Source organism: Pan troglodytes, chromosome 19, assembly GCF_028858775.2.
Source record: "Pan troglodytes isolate AG18354 chromosome 19, NHGRI_mPanTro3-v2.0_pri, whole genome shotgun sequence".
NCBI classification, from domain to species: Eukaryota; Metazoa; Chordata; class Mammalia; order Primates; family Hominidae; genus Pan; species Pan troglodytes.
Window position 1 is genome coordinate 63,273,751 of NC_072417.2, and position 18,951 is coordinate 63,292,701.

The following is an 18,951-nucleotide window of genomic DNA, read 5'->3' on the forward strand; positions in this document are numbered from 1 at the left end:
TTGTGACTATGAGTGAGGACAGAATTAACAGCCTTTAGGGTCTGAGGGTATCCTAGGGGATTTATGGGAGTTTGGGGGTCTCTGGGTGTCTTCAGAATCTTCTGGCAGCCATGAGGCTAGATTGTGGAAATCTGGGGAAGGGGTGGGGTTTCTGTTGACAGCTGTGGGGGCTGCATCTGGCTGTCTTAAAGGGGTTGTGCTTTGTAGGCATCTGGTGAGATCTGAGTGGTGGGCTGCAGTGGGGGGCTTGATTATATAGACCCTGTACATCCCAAGGGGGTGGGGAGATGATGGGTATGTTTGCCAGGCCATAGGACCCAGGAGGAGCCCCTGTTCCCCTATTCCTAGTGAGGCCTAAGCTTCTGAGGGTTGGCAATAAGTTGCCTTATTGGCAAGTGTTGGCAAACCTACTCAAGCTTCCAAAATTGGGCAAGTGAGTGGGGGGATAAGGAGGGTTTAAGGTGACAGGCCCACTTACAGCTACTTGACAAAGTCCCAAACATGGACATACTGTGTATCATGGGCAAGTCATAGCTCAGGCTTGAGAAACTCACAGCAAAGCCACACACACCTCCAGGCACACAACACACTTGGGCTTAAATGGGAGGGGTTACTTGGCCCACCGTTTGAAACATACAATGTATAGGCCCCTCACCTAACACACAGGACAGACGGGGAGTGGGGGAGGGACAGAGGGACCCCGCCCTGGATGCTTAGCCCCCATCAGCCCAGCAGAAACCCTCGAAACCTTCATGCCTGCCTCCCCACCCAGATTAAGACTACAGATTACAGGAAGGTCATGCCACTTCACTTCTTGGCTAGGTTTCCTGAGCAGGGCCTTGGTGGCCCTGGGGTTCAGTGACTTCTAACTCTGGAGCCATGACCTCTGACCCTGTGGTTTGGTGGTCTCTGATCTTGGGGATCAGACACCTTGATCCGTCTTCAGCATCCTTAGGGCTCCCAGAGTGTTCCAACAATCGTCCACATAGCAAAGATGCCTTGGGAAGAGTATTCACTATCCCCAGGTTTCCAGGCAACCCTCAGGTGGGAGGCAGGATTGGACTGGCCTGAGGTGTAGACCTAGGGTTTTTGAGGGATAGCTATGGGAAGCCAGAATTTGGCTTAGCATGAATGTGACCTGTGTGACACAGCCATCTACAAGGGAAGCTTCTGGAGCAGACTGTCCCTGGGGGTGCTGGCCACTCATCTGGATGTTGTTAAGGACCCACCAAGGTGACCTTGAAGGGCTCTGAAGTTGGGACTTCATTCCTTGTGGCAAAGGTGAGAATTCCCTAGTGCCACACCACTGAGTGCAAGTGCCTCCATGCTTCAGGTCTCTGACATCTGCACACCAGCACCCCGGCAAGGAAAGCCTGGCCCTGGGGCCTGCCATAAGCTCCTGCCCCATTCCCTGCTGGCTCTCACCCCTCTGGGACTTCACCAAAGCTTGTCCCTGGAACTCTGGCACCTAGACTCCCAGATCCATTAGCATTTGAGCTGGTGAGTCAGCACACAGGCCTGCTGGCCCAGCACAGGGGCTGGGGCTATTTCAGGCCACTTGGCCCGCCCCAAAGGGCAAACAGATCCTCTAGGACCCTGGGTACTAAACTGCCAGGCAGTCACCTCCCACCCCCAGCAATCCTTTGATCCTTTACCTGCCTCACACCGGGTGCCTCTTGCGAGTGTCCCCACAGTTTAAAGGCCTTCTGGGGGAGGGACTTGGGGTTCACCTTGCTGTATTTAGCCCATCCTTTGAACTTCTTAGAGGCCCTGAAAAACGAATGCAGACTAAACAAACTCTCTAGAAACCCTCAGCCCTGCCCAGGAGGACTGGACAAAAAGCATGGGTGCTGATGGCTGGAATGGGGGCAGAAAAGCAGTTTGCTGGAACCGGAAACGGAGGGACACTGTAGGAAGTTCCTCAGGGTTAGAGGCAGCACTGGTGGGAGGGGACCACTGGGGCAGCCAGGCATCCTTGATCCCTGCCCACTCCCCACCTCAGTGAATCAAGAAACCAGGCAGCAAGGCTCTGGGGGCTGCTTTTATGGGGACGACCTGACAGAGGGCATGGTCCGTACAAAACCGGGAACAATACATACATATATATATATATTATATACAGAGATGCAGTCCTCCCGACGGCTGGGCAGGGGTGGCCGCTGGCCCAAGCAGCCGGAAGCGGCCCCGCCCACCCGGTTCCGCCCCTCCATCTGCCGGGGTGAAGTGCGCGAGCCCAGGACTGAGACAGCTAGCTCCTTCAGGGGATGGGGGCACATCTGGGGATAGGAAGGGGTGGGGACAAGAAATACTGATCGAAGTCATGGTCTATTTACAGGGGACAAGAAGCCAAAACGGATGGGATGGGTGGTCTGTTTTTAAAAAATGAACAAAAACCCCGTTAGGGCAGGGGCATGAAGTGGCAAAATGAGATGGATTTTGAAAGGGGAGGAGACCTGGGGGAGGGGGTCTCACCTCCCTTGGTCCAAGCCCCAATTTGGGGTTAAAGTGGGGAAACAGAGTCGATTTCACTTAGAAGGCAGGCTGCCAGCAGGGCAGCCCTGGTCTCCAAAAAGATGAGTAGTAGTAAAATTTTGCCCTCCAGTCAAAACATTGGAAAAACAGTAGGGGGTGGGGGTGAGGCTGACTCCCTGCAATGTCAGTAGGCTTCCAGGCATCGCCCTGGGCTGGGCAGACAGGGCAGCACAGGATAGGACCTGACTCTCCAGGGAGAAATGTTCCCCTTGCCTAAGACCAGGGTCTCTGTAGCCAGACCCCCTTTCCTCCCTGGCATTCCCAGCCTTGACCAGGAAACCTGGACCCCAGAGAGGCCACATAACAGTTCCAAGAGGAGGTTATGGCTATTTGGCACCTGGAAGAGGGGAGGCACAAGGAGAAATTAAGGGCTGCTGCCCCAGGCAATGGGGAGCTGGGGACCAGGTGTCCTGAACTCTCCCTTTTTCCCACTCTCACTCCCCTTTTCCCGAAGGACACATGAGAAATCAGTGCAGGGCCAGGGCCAGGCCCAGCCTCCCGGCTCTGGGGTGGACTCTATCCCTCCCAGGACAGGGAACAGGGATGGGGGAGGTGTTGAGGCAACGCCCCCACCCCCCAGGCAGGAGGGTCAGAATGCAACAGAGACGGCACAATGATGGGGGGAGAGGGAAGGGCCGAGAAGGTAGAATCTCAAGTCAAGAGGCCCAGGGGCCACCCAGGTGCCCCATGGGCAGGGAGCAGCCCCCAGTTGGCAGATGCTGGGAGAGCCCCAGCCCCGTTCCAGTCCAGAGACAAAAGCTGGAGTGTGTAAAGTCTGGCAGTTTGATCTGCAGGTGCTTGTGTCCATCGACCACCAGGCCAGCCCTCGGCAGCCCTCGGCCTCTGTGCCTCAGCCCCATGGGGCAAGAAAGAGGCTGCCCTTCTAGCCACCTCTGTCTGCCCAGGCCATCTTAAGGGGGCCTGTGATATGAGCCCTCTGGTCCCTGAAGCTGGGGGAGGTGGGGTGGAGGGGTGGGGGGAGTCGGGGCACCTGTCCCCAGGCTGGTAGGGGGAGGGGTGGGGTGTTGAGGACAGGGGAGGGAGGACAATGGGAGGGGGGTTAATTATTGTCCAGTTATGGAATGATTCCTGTTAAGTAGAATTGGAATTCCTCAGTGTTTGCAAGTTTCCTTCCAGTTCTGAGATCTGGAAAACAAAGGAGGGTAGGGGGTCAGGTCTGGACACCAGGCATGATCCCAGCCCCTTCCGCCCCCCGATGAGGACATGGCATCCCCTCCCTCCAGGACCCACAGGGTAGGGGCTTCAGTGCTGCTCCCTCCACTGGGCCCTGCCCACAGGGCGCCCCGGGCCCACCTTGTCCAGGAGCTTGTCCATCTCCTCCTTTCTGGCCAGCTCCGACTCCTCCAGAACCCGACGCTGTGCAGTCTCCTTTTTCAGGAACTCGATCTCCCTGGGCACAGGCAAGGGACAGATGGCAGGTAAGGGTGTGTGGTCTGGCTTTCATCCAGGGCGACCCAGGTCCTCAGCTTTACCTGGGCAACTCTGTCCTTCCCTGTTCTCAGGTCGGGAGGCCCCAGGTTTTCCCAAAGCCTCTGGGGGTCTGGCTCTGTGCTGGCTCTGATGCCTGGTCATTCCGGACCGGGTGTCCCCACCATGGGGCCCTCCAACTTCTGTGCCTCCCTACTCAGCTGGAGGGATGGGGAGGGACTGTCCCCGAAAGCCTCTCAGTGCTCCCTGGGCCCAGTCCGCCCAGCCCCCAGCCACGTACTTCTGCTGGTAGTCCTTGATGAGGCGCTTGGCCTTGCTGTACTTGCGCTCCAGGGCCTGGTACTGCGCCTGAGTCTCCCGCAGGTGCTCGTCCACAGCCTGGCACAGGCTCTGGGCCTCGCCCCAGTAGCCTTCCAGTTTCTCCATGCGCTCCTTGTTCTCCTCCACACTCTGCTCCAACTGCGCCTTCTCCACCCGCCAGCGCCCCTTCTCCTGCTCCAGGCTCTGCAGCTGAGAGAGAAAGGCACGGCCCTGGGTTGGTGGGGGCCAGCAGGAGCCAAAGGGTACCCCCAACCTAGCACTGGGGCTAGAGTCTCCAGGGGATTCCTACCGTTGTGGAGTCCATTGCACCCCAACTACTAACCCTCTTTGGCTGAGCCTGAGAACTGAAACCCAGAGAGGAAAGAAGTAGAGCTCAGCCTCAGAGCTCCCACCAGACTCCCTGTCACTGCACCCCACTCGCAGGGAGGCTGGAGGCTTCGGTTAGTCACTGATACTCTGACTTGGGGCAATGCAACTAATGTCCCAAGCCTCAGTTATCCCATCTGTAAAATGGCAGTGATATGTGCCTCCCAATCTCACAAAAGCTCCAGTGAGACAGTACATGTGAAGTAAAAGGGCAGATGAGGGTCACCATTACTCTCTGTCCCCTCTCTGCAGCCCCAGCCCTGCTCGCCAGTCTCTGCACCTGTGGCTTCCTGAACAATCCTGGTTCTCTCCCAGCTTCCAGGTGACCCCAGCGCAGACCTCCAGTCCCCCACAGCTCAGTTCCAGATCCTCTGTTCTCCCTATACTCACTGCCCTGGGGCACCGGCCCATCTCCCACACTACCTCTGTGCACTCTGAGCTGCAAATCTCAAGTCCCAGCCCACCCTTGCTCCCAACTCCCAGCTTTAGCTCCCAGCTCCTCCCAGGTACCATGCCCCAGACCAGGCCCCCGCAGCTGCACAAACCTATGCCTCCTTTCCTGACTTGCTCTGTTAAAAGGCGCCACAACCTCATAGCCATGTTGGCACTCAGTCTCAGGCCAGTATTTGCTGCAAACATCCCTTGCTCTCTGTCCCCCAGCCACACAGGCCTTCCTGCAGATCCTCAGACTTGCCACAGGGCCTTTGCGTGTGCTTTCCCCTGTGCCTGGAATGTCCCCCATCTACCCTCCTGCTTGCCTAGTTATTTCCCTCTAGCTCACCCTTCAGTTCTCTGCTGTGTGTCACTTCTCCAAAAAAGCCCCCACAGCTCCCTCCAACAGCACAGCCCTACTCCCACCTCCACCCGAATCAGGTTCCTCCTGCTTTAGCAGCTCAGTAAGCCTGTTCTCTCCTACAGAGCCCCATGCCAGCGTGTGATGATGACACAGTCACTGGTTTGCAGATGCACAAGAACAACGATCAACTCTGGCTTTGCCCGTCATGGTGATGAGAACAATACTGGACATCTAGAAGGTACCCAGAGGATGTCTGTAAGTAGAATGCACTAACAGACCTTTGGCGTGCCCCTCCCTTTCATACTCTGCATACACCTCAGGAACATGGCCTGTCACTCTGACCCCGGAAATGCAGCGCTCACCTACCCTTCCTTTCCAGACCCTCTGCCTATACTCTGAGCAGTCCTGGCCTACCCCTGCCAGGACACTGTCTGGGCCCCTAACCAGTTTGCCTGCCTCCCAGCACTGCCCACTTTCATGCCCTCCCACTTTGTAGGCAGTGGCTTTCCGAAAAATCCCAATGGCCACATACCCCATGCTATCTGTAGGACCAAGGCCAGAGTCTTTAGAGGGGAGGCAGGATACTGCAAGCCAGAGCCCATCCTGGCAGTCCAGCCCTGCCTCCACCTCTCCCCGACAGGCATGCTGCCACCTCCTGACTGGCCTCCCCTCAAAGCCAGCCTCCAAGCTCCATGGAGCTCCTCTCCCTGCCAGGAATGCCCCTGCTTCTGCCCCAGCCATCCAAACCCTGGCCTCCTCTCCTGCATACCCCCATGTGGGAGGGTACACACACTCCCATGTCTGCAAGACCCCTATAGATCTGTCTCTCCCCACCACGGCAGAAGCCTCATAGGTACTGGGACTCCTATAGTCTAGGTCCCAGCAGAGGCCCCATACAGACTTTTAATATGAAGTCTGTATATCTGCATGCCTGTGAGGGTGCTGGCACCTGACATGCTTGTGTAAGCATCTGTGTATACTACGTGTGTGTGTGTGTGTGTGTGTGTGCCATGTGTCTCCATCTGGGGTCAGCATCAGCACCTCTGTGTTACTTGCCCAGATGAGAATGTGCATGCCCTGTGACACTCTTCCTAGACCAGGTGGTCTGATCGATGGCCATGCCTGTGTGTTTCAGAGCAGATGGGTGCAGAGTGGGTCTGCATATCCAGGCTGATAGCCTCGAGTGTAATGTGAAGCACAGGTCCATTGTCTCTGTGACTGTGTCTGTGTAGAGTGGGTGTCTCTATGTGTCTGGGTGAGGGGGTCTGTGGGTACTATGTGCCTGGGGCCAGGCTGCTGTGTCAGTGTGTGTACTTCTGGGTGGTCTGTACTTATCAATGGGCCTATATATAGCAGACGTATGTGGGACAGCACAAACATAGAGACACCTAGAGCAGAACTTAGCATGCTTCGGTATCACAGCTAATATACTGACTTTTTTTTCTTTTGAGACATGGTCTCATTCTGTTACTCAGGCTGGAGTGGAGCGCAGTGGCACAATCACGGCTCACTGCAGCCTCGACCTACCCTGGCCCAAGTGATCGTCCCACCTCAGCCACCCAAGTAGCTGGGATCACTGGTGTGCGCTACCACACCTGGCTAATTTTTGTATTGTTTGTAGAGATAGGTTTTCGCCATGTTGCCCAGGCTGGTCTCTAACTCCTGGCTGAAGCAGTCTGCCTTGGCCTCCCAAAGTGCTGAGATTACAGGCATGAGCCACTGCGCTCAGCCTACTTTGACTTTTTATTGAGCTCCTATTATGTCACACATTGTGCTAAAGACTTGACGTGTGTTATCTCATTTAATCCTACAACGACCCTGTGGTGTTGGTGCTATTACGACCTCATTTTATAGATGAGGAGGCTGAGGCACAGAGAAGCAAGTGATGCTGGAGCAGATGGATCCAGAGCTTAAGCTCTTAATATCGTATCTATCATATCATCTTGCTTTAGAGCAGCCTGTTCTGTGGGTACCTGTGCCTAAGTGTCAGCATGTGCAGGTGTGAGGGTAGGGGGACCCTGCTCCTCAACACACGCATGCACGCACGCAAAAGCACACACATACGCACCCTTACCTTTCTTTTCAGCTGCTGGATCTCTGCCTCAGTGACCGCATGCTTGATCTGGAGCTGTTGGGCAGAGGGGCAGGCACTCAGCTCCAGCAGGGTGGGGCAGGCAGTGCCAAGGGCAGGAGACCTGCCTGCCTTTCCCTCCACCACTCCAGGGAGCCCCTCCTCCCACCTCCTTGAACTTGTGCACCAGCTTCTCGGGCTCCATGTCCACAGGGGACAGTGCATCCTCGTTCTCCGCTAGCTCAAACACCTCGATGGCCATCTCACCACCCGGGAACGTGGGGCTCAGCTCCTCATCCTCGTCAGTGGCATACTCTCCCGTCTGCGAAGGGAGACCGGAGACTGTGGGCCCACCCCACCCAGCTGCCCTCAGCCCTGATGACCAAGGCTGGGACCAGTTGCCCATGCCAGACAGAGAGCTACCCAGGAATGTGGTTCGTGCCTCCCACTTCAGCCTGAGGCTGGACCAGAGACACGGTTTATGTCTTCCCCCAACAGCCTGGTAGTCCCCTGATGACAGAGGGGGTCAGTTCCTCATCAGCCTGGGTCTCTGAAGAAACAGCCTGTACTATCTTTCCCCTTCTGAATCTATCTCCCTTTCAGATTAGGTCCCCCAAGATTAGGGGCTATGCTCTCCCCTCAGACTGGGGGCTCTTTGAGAGGACTGTGTATTCCTTGTCCAGCCTCTGAAGACAAAAAGTGTGACTGGAGGACAGGGAATGGCACTGTGGGCTTTTTACTAGGGCAGGGGAAGCAGTAGAGGCAGATGACTGTAATGCTTCATCTAGCCACCAGGGGGCGACGACGCGGCCAGCCAGGCAGGGACTCCCTACCTCCTCGTCATCCTCCCCATACTGGGCGTATCTCTGCTCCATCATCTCCCGCTGCCATCGCTCCTGTTCCAAAGTCTGCTGAATTAGCTGGGCCACTTCGCTCTGCTCTCCCGGCCGCTCCCGGCCAATCATAAACCTGCAGGGGCACCGGCATCATCCGCTGCCTCTGTCCTCAGCCAGGTAATGCCATCATCCTCCCTGCTGATGCTCCCCTCTCCAAACTCAGGCCCTCCCGGGGGAGGAGAGATGAGAGGGCTGAGTCCGAAGGCTGCAGTGTTAATAATGAATGGGGGAATGGGGGCCCTTATCAGGTTTCCTTCCCAAGGGAGGCAGGAAGGCCCATTCACCCCTCTGGCCAGTATTGCGGGAGGGAGAATGTCAGCCCACCTCTAGGCTGGGCTGCAGGGGACATGCACTGAGGAGGCTCTTCCCCTGCCACAGGGGAGAAAATGAGGCAGGGAAAGGTGAAGATGACCCTCCCAGCAGGGATGGGCTGCGGAGGTGTTTCTTGGGTATGCTCCAAGCCCCTGAGCTTCAGGAAGGGGCGGGATGATGGCAACTGGAGATTAGGATGGAGAGGAAATAGTGGAACTTCCAGGCACCAGCCCCTCCTCCCGGTGGCCACCCACATCCTGTTTCTCTCCACCACCCTTTCCTGGGGGTAGTACCCCTCTTGCAGGGGGGCAGGGAGTGATCCCTGAATGTTAAGCCAAAGGTAGAGTGGACACAGGGAGCTTCTGATCCAGTCCCCTTGGTTACAGGCCTGGGGAGGAGTCTTCCCAGGATGACATAGGGCTGGTCGGGGTGGGGGGCATGAGGTCCCAATGAGGGGACCCCAATATGGTTAGCATTCACCCTGGACGTCCTGGTTCTTCAGTCAGTGAGTCGGGGACAGGTAGGGGGAAGGAGAAGAAGCCCTAGAGGACAGTTTGGAGGGCTGGTGGACAGTGGGCCAGGAAGGCTGAGTACTGGTGGCCAGCTGTTGCCAGGGAGCTGGGATGAGAAGGCAGGTGTGAGGCGAGGGACTCCAGGCACAGCAACTCCTGCAGCCAAGGAGTCAGCAGAACCTCTGTGAGCTGGGCCACCAGAACCTTAACTGGCTGTTAAGGCAGGTGAATGGAGTGCCTGGACGAGGACCTCCTGCCCGCTCCCATGCCCCACCCCTCTGGGCTCTCACCGCACTCGGCCCTTGGTGTTCCGGAGCACAGACGCCGCGAAGCTCTGGGTCACTCCCACCAGACTTGTTCCATCCACCTCCACCAGGAGATCATTCACCTGGATCCTAGCAGAGTGACATTGGGTAAGGGGTCACAGGGGAACCGAGGAGCGAGGGTAGAGGTAGCCTCCTCCCATCAGAAACTCCAGGCTCCCCAGCCTGAGTACATAGTGAGAACTCATCTCTACAAACAATAAAAAGAAAAATTAGCTGGGCATGGTGGCACGTGCCTGTAGTCCCAGTTACTTGGGAGGATGAAGTGGGAGGATCACTTGAGCCAGGGAGGTCAAGGCTGCAGTGAGCTGTGTTTGTGCCACTGCACTCCAGCCTGGGCAACAGAGTAAGACCCTGCCTCAAAAAAAAAAAAAAAACCAAAAAAAAAAAAAACAAGAAAAGAAAACAACAACAAAAAACCTCACAGATACTTTGTCCTCACAGGGACCTGGTACTTTGTCTACCTGCGTAACATTCACAAGGCCAGAGGATTAAGTGTCAGCCAGGCCCACCTGTGTGGGCAGTGAGAGCCAGGCAAGCAAAGCAGACACAGGCGTCCAGGACCAGGAGACGCGGCAGGCACACTTCCTGTGACAATCACACTCTTGTCCCCTCCTTCATCATACTTGACTGAGCGGTGTGACATTCTCAGAGTTCATCTCTGCCATGCACACTGGCCAGGAGCCCCACAGCACACAAGTGACATGCCACCCTCTTACGTGTACATTTCTGCACAGAACTGAGTGCACAGATGTCCTCCCAAGTCCCCAAGACCGAATGGCACTCTCTCGAGTTCACACACTGTCCCACACACACCTGATACAGGTGCACCTGCCGACACACTCCAGTTGTGTCCCCTGAAGCCCGTGTTCTCCATACAAGGGGAGGTTCAGTCTGGCCTGCCGAGGGAGATGGAGGGTGGGGGGCCTCTCAGACACCTCCCTCCTCCACTCCACCTCCCTGGGAGCTCCAGGCCTTCTCTCAGGACTCCCACACGGAAATGGAGGAAATGGCCTATTGTCAACAGCTCACCCCAACACATGCCACTCCCAGGTGGGCATGAGTGAGTGGCCACGGCCACCATGCACACTCACTCCTTAGACAACCCACAGGCAACAATGGGAAAGGCTCTGGAAGTTCACATTGGGAGGGGAAGGGGTAAATGAAAGGGTATCCTGTTCCCGGCCCCTCTCCATGCCACCTGGGCCACAACAGGTAGAAGCCCCTTGACAGGGCAGCCCCATCTCTAGAAACAAGATCTCAAAGTCACCCAGATCCCAAAGGACAACTGCTCACCTCTGTCACATGGAGGGGGTCTGGGTTTGGAGGTACCACCACAAGAGATCCCCAATGTCAAATCTAACTTACAGCCACCCTGGGGGATGCCCTACAGCCCTTCCTACTGCCACTCCCCACACCCCTGGAATACACAGCTAACACAGGGGTCCCTGGCTGGCACACAGCTCCAGGATGCCCTCCCTGAACCTTCTGTCCCACAGAACTCACCCCTTGCAACCACAGATGCTCAATACAGGCACACACACTCACATGCGCAAAGACAGCCTGTCTCCAGAGCCACTGCCATCAATGGGTCTAGTCACAGCCTCCTGGCCCCTGCTCTCTATGCCCCAGCCACACCTGCCTGCTCGTGGCTCCACTGCCTGGAACCTCTGCACTCACTCCCTCAGCACAGCTAACTCCTGCTCAGCCTTAGCTCTCAGCTCCAGCACTGCTTCCTCCAGGAAGCCTTCCCTAATGCCCAGAGAGGTTAAACCCTCCTGTTGTATGCCTTCACAGCAGTCTGCATTTCCCTCCATTTCACTACCTTTTGTGTGTCCATTTATTCAATGTCTACCTCACACCACACTGCACACTTCTCAAGTGTGCCAGGCCCTCACCATTGACTCCCCAGGGCCCAGCACCGGCCCAACACTGTCAGAGACTCAATGTCCAGCGAAAAAAAAGCTCAAATATACTCCATGCCTGTCTTCTCCCTACCAGGGCCCAAACTGTACTCCAGACCGGGATGCACAACACACGCCTATAGCCCCCATGGTCACCAGCCCCTCCTGGAGAACACATGCTCCTTCAGGGCATAGGGGCTGACCGTGCTCACTGTTGTATTTCTGGGGCCTGGAACAGCACCTGGCATGGCAGTGCTCCCCGAACATCTCAGCTGCACACACAGCACGGAAATCTCCCAGGGAAGGCCCGCCCCACCCCCTGCTCAGTGGCCCACCCCACCAAGGATGGCCAGTCGGAGAGGGAAAAAGGGTCAGGCGAGACTGGGGAGGATTGGTACCTGCCATCCCGATGGGCCGCACCACCCTCCGTCACGGTCTTGACGAAGATACCCAGCTTCTCCAGGCCCATGTCTGCCCCGGCGCCCATGCCGATGATGCTGATGCCTAGGCCCTCGGAGTCTGTGGAACAGAGAGTGGTGAGATGGCAGGGCTTGTAGGGGACAGACGAGAGACTCTCCACCCCGAATTCCAGGGCACAGCCCCCCCATCAGGAAGAATTCCCCATTAGGGTATGTCCCACAACTGAAGAAGGGATATACTTCTGTCCACCCTCTTTGCCAAGTCTACTAGGATGGCTCCTGAGCCGCTCCCTGCCCTTTGTCCCTTCCAAAGAACCAATGGGCAGAAGAGCATGCCAAGGGTGGCACAGGCAGGTAAGACTGTTGCATATGCAGACCAGGGCGTGTGGCCGGGATGGGGGTAGCCAGGATGGGGGTAGCCAGGATGGGACTCAGCCCTAAGCCTTTGGTCTTCTCCCTCTCAGCCAGTCTCATCTGTACTCATAGCTTCAAGGACCAAAGACCTCCAGATTTTCTCTCCCCTGAGGTCCATTCCCCTATCCACACCTGCCCCTGCCTGACTCATGGCCCTCTGATGTCCCAACTAATGAGGGCCACAAACACTCCCTCATGGGGGATGGTACCACCACCTGCCACCTGCCAGACCTGGGAGGCACCTGGATTCCTCCCTCCCACTCACAGCCTCCACCTGAGCCAAATGACCCCCAGATGCTATGGATTCTACCCCTGGAGACCTTTCCAGTCCACCCACACCTGCTCTGCCATCTTCCTGTCCACGCCACAGTGGCCTTTCTCCATCCACTTGTGACCCCCTCCCTACATCACAGCCTGGTGTGGTCTTTCTAGACCTTTCCTGTGCTTCGAAATGGCTCCCAATCCATCTTAGCAACAAGACCACGTGGTCTGCAAGGCCTCATTTGCATGCTCTTCTTGCCCTCCCTGTGCAAATGCAGCCAAGCCCCTTTCCTGACTACTCCCCTAATTCCTCCTCACCAGAGTGCAACTCAAGCTTCACTTCCCTGGAGAATGCCCCCAAGCACAGTCTGGTTAGGTCACCTGTTAAACGCTTTTACAGTGGCCCCTCCTTACCTTCCCCAGCCCCTATTCCAGCGCCTAAGGGTGAGATTAGATGTGACTGTGCCTTCCATGTCTGCCTCCCCCATCCATCTCCCCAGGAGCCCACCACTGTGTCCCCAACACAGAGCCCAGGACCTAGCACACAGTACCCTACAGAGACCTGTTAACTGAATGTGCAAATGTGGTTCCATGACCGGGGTGGTGGGGGTGTGGCTTGGCCTGGATTGGAGGCCCTGTTTGCTCTGGGTGCTGACAAGGGAGGAGAGGGGAAGGTCACCAAGGGCCTGAGTCAGAGGGAGAGGCCCAGCAAGTCTGTGGGAGCCCCTGAGGGCACAGGGCAGGAGCTGGTGCCAGAGATGAGACCCGGGTCAACCCCAGCTGTGCGCAAGTGACGTGGCCTCCTGGCCTCTCACCCTTCTCCAGCTCCACAGGGAACAGCTCCAACCTCTCCACACGCTTCTCCAGCTCGTACTCAGCAGAGGCTGCCATGGGATCCACATCCTCGTTGCGACGATCGTAATCCTCGTTGGAGTAAGTGCTGAACACCTGGGGAGGGTGGCAGCTGGTCAGAGAGGCCGGCAGGAGGACAAGGGCAGAACTGGCATGAGGAGGCCGAGGAGGCAGGCTGAGTTACCCACCCCATGCCTCCCCATGACAGCCCTGAGATGAGGCCTCACCCAGTCCCCTGAGACCCCAGCTCTGAGCAAAACAAAGGCCCTTATAGTTCTGGAGCCCAGGGTCAAGACAGAAAGGGACCCAGCCTTGGCAGACCCGCACTGCTATTCTCTCTGCAGCTCCAACCAGCGTGAGCATGGTCTGCCATAGGCACAGAAGGGGAATCCTGGAGAAACGTCCAACTCAGGAACCCAGACACCCAGATAGAGGGAAAGTGAGAGATAGGACCCAGAGAGCCAGACAGGCGAGAGGGGACACAAAGACAGACACAGAGAGGAAGGAACGGGCTGAGCAGAAGAGGGGAAGAGGAGGAGGGGAGAGAGGATGGAGAAGATGCTGGAGAATGCCAGATGGGGAGAGAGGGGGGAGCGGGTGTGAGACAGCAGAGGGGGAGGGGAGCAGGAGGGGTGGAAGGGGAGAGGTACCCAGGACTGGCTCTGACTTGCCGCTCAAGTGGATGTTGGAGCAGGGGAGGGAAGCAGGAAAGACCATCTCTATCCCCGTGGAGAAGAGGCAGGCCCTCCATCCCCAGGAGCCCCTCGGGTGGCAGGAGCAGGGGAAAAAGCTGGGCCTGGCCTTCCCTGCACACCCAGGCCGCTCTCCCTCCACAACTGCAGCTCTCTAAGTTACGCCCCCTGTCCATGTGCTAGGGGGCCCAGGAGACTGAGGAGGGGACAGCCTCTGACACTGCCCACAGCGAACCCAGGTGCCATGGGGCTCCGAGGCCACCCCTGCCTTGGCATCTCCTGTACCCCTCTGTTGTCTCTCTCCAAAGTCTCTCAGCAAAAAGAGGAATTCCTCAGCTCTGACCCTCTCAGAAGGACAGAGAAGGTGGGGCTGGGCTCTGTGGGAATGTCTAATTCTGGGCCCAGGCAGGGGTGCCCCCAGTGGGAGGTTAATGAGCACCATTTGGGGTACCATGACATGCTCAAGCTTCATCGCCTGCAGTGACAGGTTGGCACCACTTGGAGCCAGGCGGGGGCGGGGAGGGATGGGGAACAGCTCTATCAGTTGGCTGAGTCTGAGCCCTGAGGAGTCAGACTAGGACCCCATCTCCCCCAAGGGCCCTTGTCAGGGCCCTGTCTCCTCCAGGAGCAGACCTTGTGGGCACCCTGGTGGGCAGCAGCACTCTTGTGTCCCAGCCTTTGTCTGGGTTTGCTCCGTGTCGTCCCCACCCCCTACCAGAGAGGCTCACTGCCACAGTGGGAGAGGGAGGGGGTGCTCATAGGACTAGAAGGCTTAGGTGGGAGGGACCCCTCTGGTCACTTAGCTCAATGCCCTCAATTTCACAGCATCAGAGAAACTCTGGCTCCAGCCCTTAAAGCTCATCTGTCCATTGCACCCCTCGAACAAACAGGCTGCCTACCTTGCACATAGTCCAGGGCACCAGGCCCACTGCCCAAGGTCACATGGGTTAAACTGTGGCCAGGCAGAATGAGACTGCACCCAGCTGGGACAGGTGGGTGGGTCACCGGTGACTTGGTTTCCATTGCACATATGCCCCAGGCTCTGGGACAGGGCTGATGTGAGCCTGGACTCAGCAGTGGGATTTGGCCCACTTTGCACTGGAGTCCCCTGACTCTCACCCTCTGCTCTAGGAGACACGGTCCCTTCATCATTGAGTCTCTACAGTCTCCTGGGTCAACGAAACCCCTCCCTGACACACACGGACATACATGCCCGCTGTGACCTCCAAAACACACCCTCACAGCCTGTCCTGGGCTGCACCCTGCCCTCTTCTCTCAGCCTATCAAATCCTGTTCCCTTTCTGGTCCTGCCCCCTGCAGGAATCCCAGGCCTGGGCTCAGAGGCCCCAGACCACCTCCTACCCCTCCTCGGGCTGCCCACCATGATATGCCGGTCTAGCAGAGGGCCCTAGGGGAGGTCCCACCTCCCTGAGGCCAAGCTGGAATTGGGTTCTCTGCCCTCAGCAGAGGCCTCCACCTCCAGAAGGGCAACAATTGGGCCATCCATGGGGACTGGGACCCTGGACTTGGCATCAAGGCAGGGGCAGGAAGAAGGAAAAGTGGGGCCCCTGTGCCAGGGTGGGGAGGAGGAAATCCCCAGTGAGGCTGAAAGCCAGCCACACTGGGCCCGCCACACACCCTGGCTCTCACACAGGGCGGGCCAGCTCCAAAGTCACTAGGGAGCCGGGAAGCACTGCTCCAAATCATGTGCTATTTTTTACTGAAAAATCAGGGTAAGGCGTCAAATATAGACAGTCAGAGGCCCAGACCAAACTCCAACTCTGAGGGAATCGGACTTCTCGCAAAATTAGTGGGGGTGGGGTGGGGGGATCCAGACTCTGCTTCAGAGTTCCAAGAAACACTACAGTCCCCCATTCCCTTCAGAACCCCACTGCCTTCAGGAGGGGAAAGGGGTTGGGAGAGGACCCCGCAGGTCCCAGCCCAGGGGAGGGGCTGGCCTGAAAGCCACTCACTTTTAACCTTTCAGGCCTCTTGCTGGGGTGGGAGGTGGGAGAGGGGCAGAGGCTGACATTCTGGGCGAGTGAGAGGAAAGTTGGGAAGCTTCAGAGTCCAGGAGTAGTTATGGAAACGACAAGCAAACAGATGGTGCTTTGGCTAGGGAAGGGTAAAGGCAGGGCAGGGTCCAGGCCAAGGAGAGTCCAGGGACCTGGACACTTCCATGGGGCGGACCTGGGGCCGGGTGCAGCTGAGCCTGGGGCGGTGAGGAAGAACCCTGCAGGCTGAATGTGCTAGCCAAGAGTGGAGGGTGGTGGGAAGTGGGGGGAGGGGTGGCCTGGGGTTTTTGATTCCCCCCAGGGGATGTTCCCTCCCCATCAGGGCTGTTCTGAGGATCTCAAAGCTCTGGCACAACCCACAAACCAACCACCAATAGTGGCGGTGGGGATGAGACCCCCAAAAGGGGCAGCTCCCATCCCTCTTTCAGGGCTCCCAGAGAATGTGGCAAGAACACTTGGGGCCTGCCAAGGCCATGGGAGTCTGTCCTATTGAGCAGCCAAGAGTAAAGGCATGCCCACTACTGCCAGGCACCCAGGGGGATCCCAGCCCCACCCCCTCCTCCTCCATGCCTGCAGAAGTCCTCTCCCCATCAAGGACCACACAAAGTGCCCCTCCCTGTGCAAGGAGGACCGGGCAGCTGGCCTGCAGGGACCCCCAGGGAACACGGCGCCAGCCAGTCACATGGCCACAGACCAGCTCACCCTCACGATCTGCTTCCCTCTTTCACTTCTGCAAAGTTGGGGTGGGGGTACAAACAGAATAGAGGAAGGGCTGCGGTCCCCTGCAGCTTCGTTTTGAGAAGTTCCTGGCTTTCCCCTTTCTCACCTCATCCAGCTCCCATACAGGGGGAAAGCACCCCGGCCCCCTCTCTACCCAGTGAAGGGCAAATGTCTCTCCTGAAGACACACACACCCCTTCACACTACCCAACCCCAGCCTCTGGCAGCCTCTGGAGGAAGGAATGTCCGGGTGAGGAAGGGAAAGCAGGTGTCCCAGGACCCGCGTGGGGCAGGGCGGGTTCCGCGGAGCGGCGGGGCGGGGCAGCAGGCGGAGGAACCTGAGGGCAGGTCGGGGCAGGCCACCCCCCTCGCACACCTGAAAATCCCTCTCTGACAAACAGCTGGAACTCCCCCACGCCCCCCTGAGGGTGGGAACTTCTGGGAAGGGGGCTGGGTGGCAGGGGCTGACTCAGCCTGCCAAACCCGGCTGGCTGGCGAGCCGGGGGCGGCCGCGTGCACGTGGCAGGGGCGGCGCGGGGGCAGGGCGGGGGGGCTCACTTACTTGGATGGGCGCCGTGCTGAAATGGATCTTCCGGCTCGGGGCTGGGTCCTCCTCCTCCGACAGCCCCGGGATCTCCACGCACCCCGACTCGGGCTCGTAGGGGGGCTCCCCATCCTCCTCGTCTTCTTCGTCGTCCTCCTCCAGGGCACTGCCCGCAGAGTCCTCCCCGAGCCCACTGTAGGCGCTCACGTCCACCAAGTCCGCCTCCGAGAAGTCCTCCTTCTTGGATTCATCTACCTCCTCAGGGGCCACGTCCGGGGCCCGGCCATTGCCCACCCCCCTCTCTGGCGGCGCTACCGCCGCCGCCTCCTTCTCCGGGGCCGCTTGGGCCTTTGGCTCCTCGGGCGCGGGGCTGGCTGCAGTTGCCACGGTGCTGCCATTCTCCAGGGCCGCGTGGACCGTAACCTCAGCCTGGATCACCTCCCCGGGTGCCGACTCGGCCTCCGACTCCCCGCTCTCCTCCACCTCCACCGGCTTAATCTTGCGCACCTCCCGGGGCTTGGGGGGCGGCCGGGCAGGGGCCACTCGGTGCTGCGGGGGCTGCTGCCCTGCGGGGCAGCGCTCTTTCTCGGCCGGGGCATCCCCCGACGGGGCGGGCGGCGGCGGCGGCGGGGGCTGGAACACCCGGGAACGCTTGCTGACCAGCTTCGAGTTGACCTGGGGAACCCCTGCGGCCCTGGGGAGCCCGGGCCCGCGGTGGAGGCCGGTCCTCGAGTCGGCCTTCTCGAAGACGGCGCTGAGCTGGCTGACCGTGGGGGACACGGCGTCAGTGTCCAGCTTGTCCAGCGCCTCGGTGCTGCCGTTGAAGCGCACCACGACGTCCAGCTTCCGGTCCTGCAGGCCGGCGCGCTCCTGCCTCAGCAGCCGCCGCGCCGCGGCCTCCTTGTCGCCGCCTGCGGCCGCTGGGGCGCTCCGTTCGAACAGCTTCCGCGTCTCCTGCAGCCGGGACGGCGGGTGCGGCGGCGGCGCAGGCTGCGCGGAGGGCGCGGGCTTGGAGTCGAAGCGGCTCACGCGCTCCGACACGCTGGTGCCCAGCTTCAGCAGGGCGCTGTGGTCCACGTTCTCGTTCAGGCTGCTGGCCCGCGGCAGCGACAGGCGCACGCCGCGCTCGGACGCCCGTGGGGCCTCGGCCAGGCCCGCGCCGCCGCCCGCCTCGCCCGAGGGCCCCGCCGTCGTGCCCATCTGCAGGAACATACTTTTGATGCGGTGGACGTTGGAGCCATATTTCTTGTGGTGGGCCCCCTTGGGTGCCTCGTCGGGCCCGGGCGCGTCGGGCGGCTTCAGCGCCTGGATGCCCGCCTCGTAGGCGCTGCGGTGCGGGGAGGCGCTCCGGAGGGGACCCCCGGGCCCCCGTGGCTCCGTCTTCATCATGGTGGGGGGAGCCGGGTTCGCATGCCCCTGCTCCCCGCTCCCCCGCTTCAACAGGCGGCTGGCCAAGTCGGGACCACCGCCCCCTCCCCCCGATAAAAGAAACCCCGAAGGCCTTTTTTAGGGTCCCCCCAAAACCAAGCTGCCAAAAACAGTTAATCCCGCTT

The 18,951-nt window shown here is 58.8% G+C and overlaps 1 protein-coding gene across 1 annotated transcript; it reads right to left on the minus strand.

Annotated features, from left to right (window-relative positions):
• Nucleotides 1-2,026: 2,026 nt before the first annotated feature.
• PPP1R9B (protein phosphatase 1 regulatory subunit 9B) lies at nucleotides 2,027-18,951 on the minus strand. Its single transcript, XM_016932492.4, has 10 exons — nucleotides 17,417-18,951; nucleotides 13,392-13,524; nucleotides 11,881-12,001; nucleotides 9,546-9,650; nucleotides 8,369-8,504; nucleotides 7,705-7,857; nucleotides 7,539-7,592; nucleotides 4,262-4,491; nucleotides 3,847-3,943; nucleotides 2,027-3,678 (listed from the first exon to the last, which is right to left on the minus strand). Exons 1-10 carry the CDS (start codon nucleotides 18,785-18,787, stop codon nucleotides 3,625-3,627), a joined length of 2,454 nt encoding a protein of 817 aa, XP_016787981.1. The 5' UTR covers nucleotides 18,788-18,951; the 3' UTR covers nucleotides 2,027-3,624.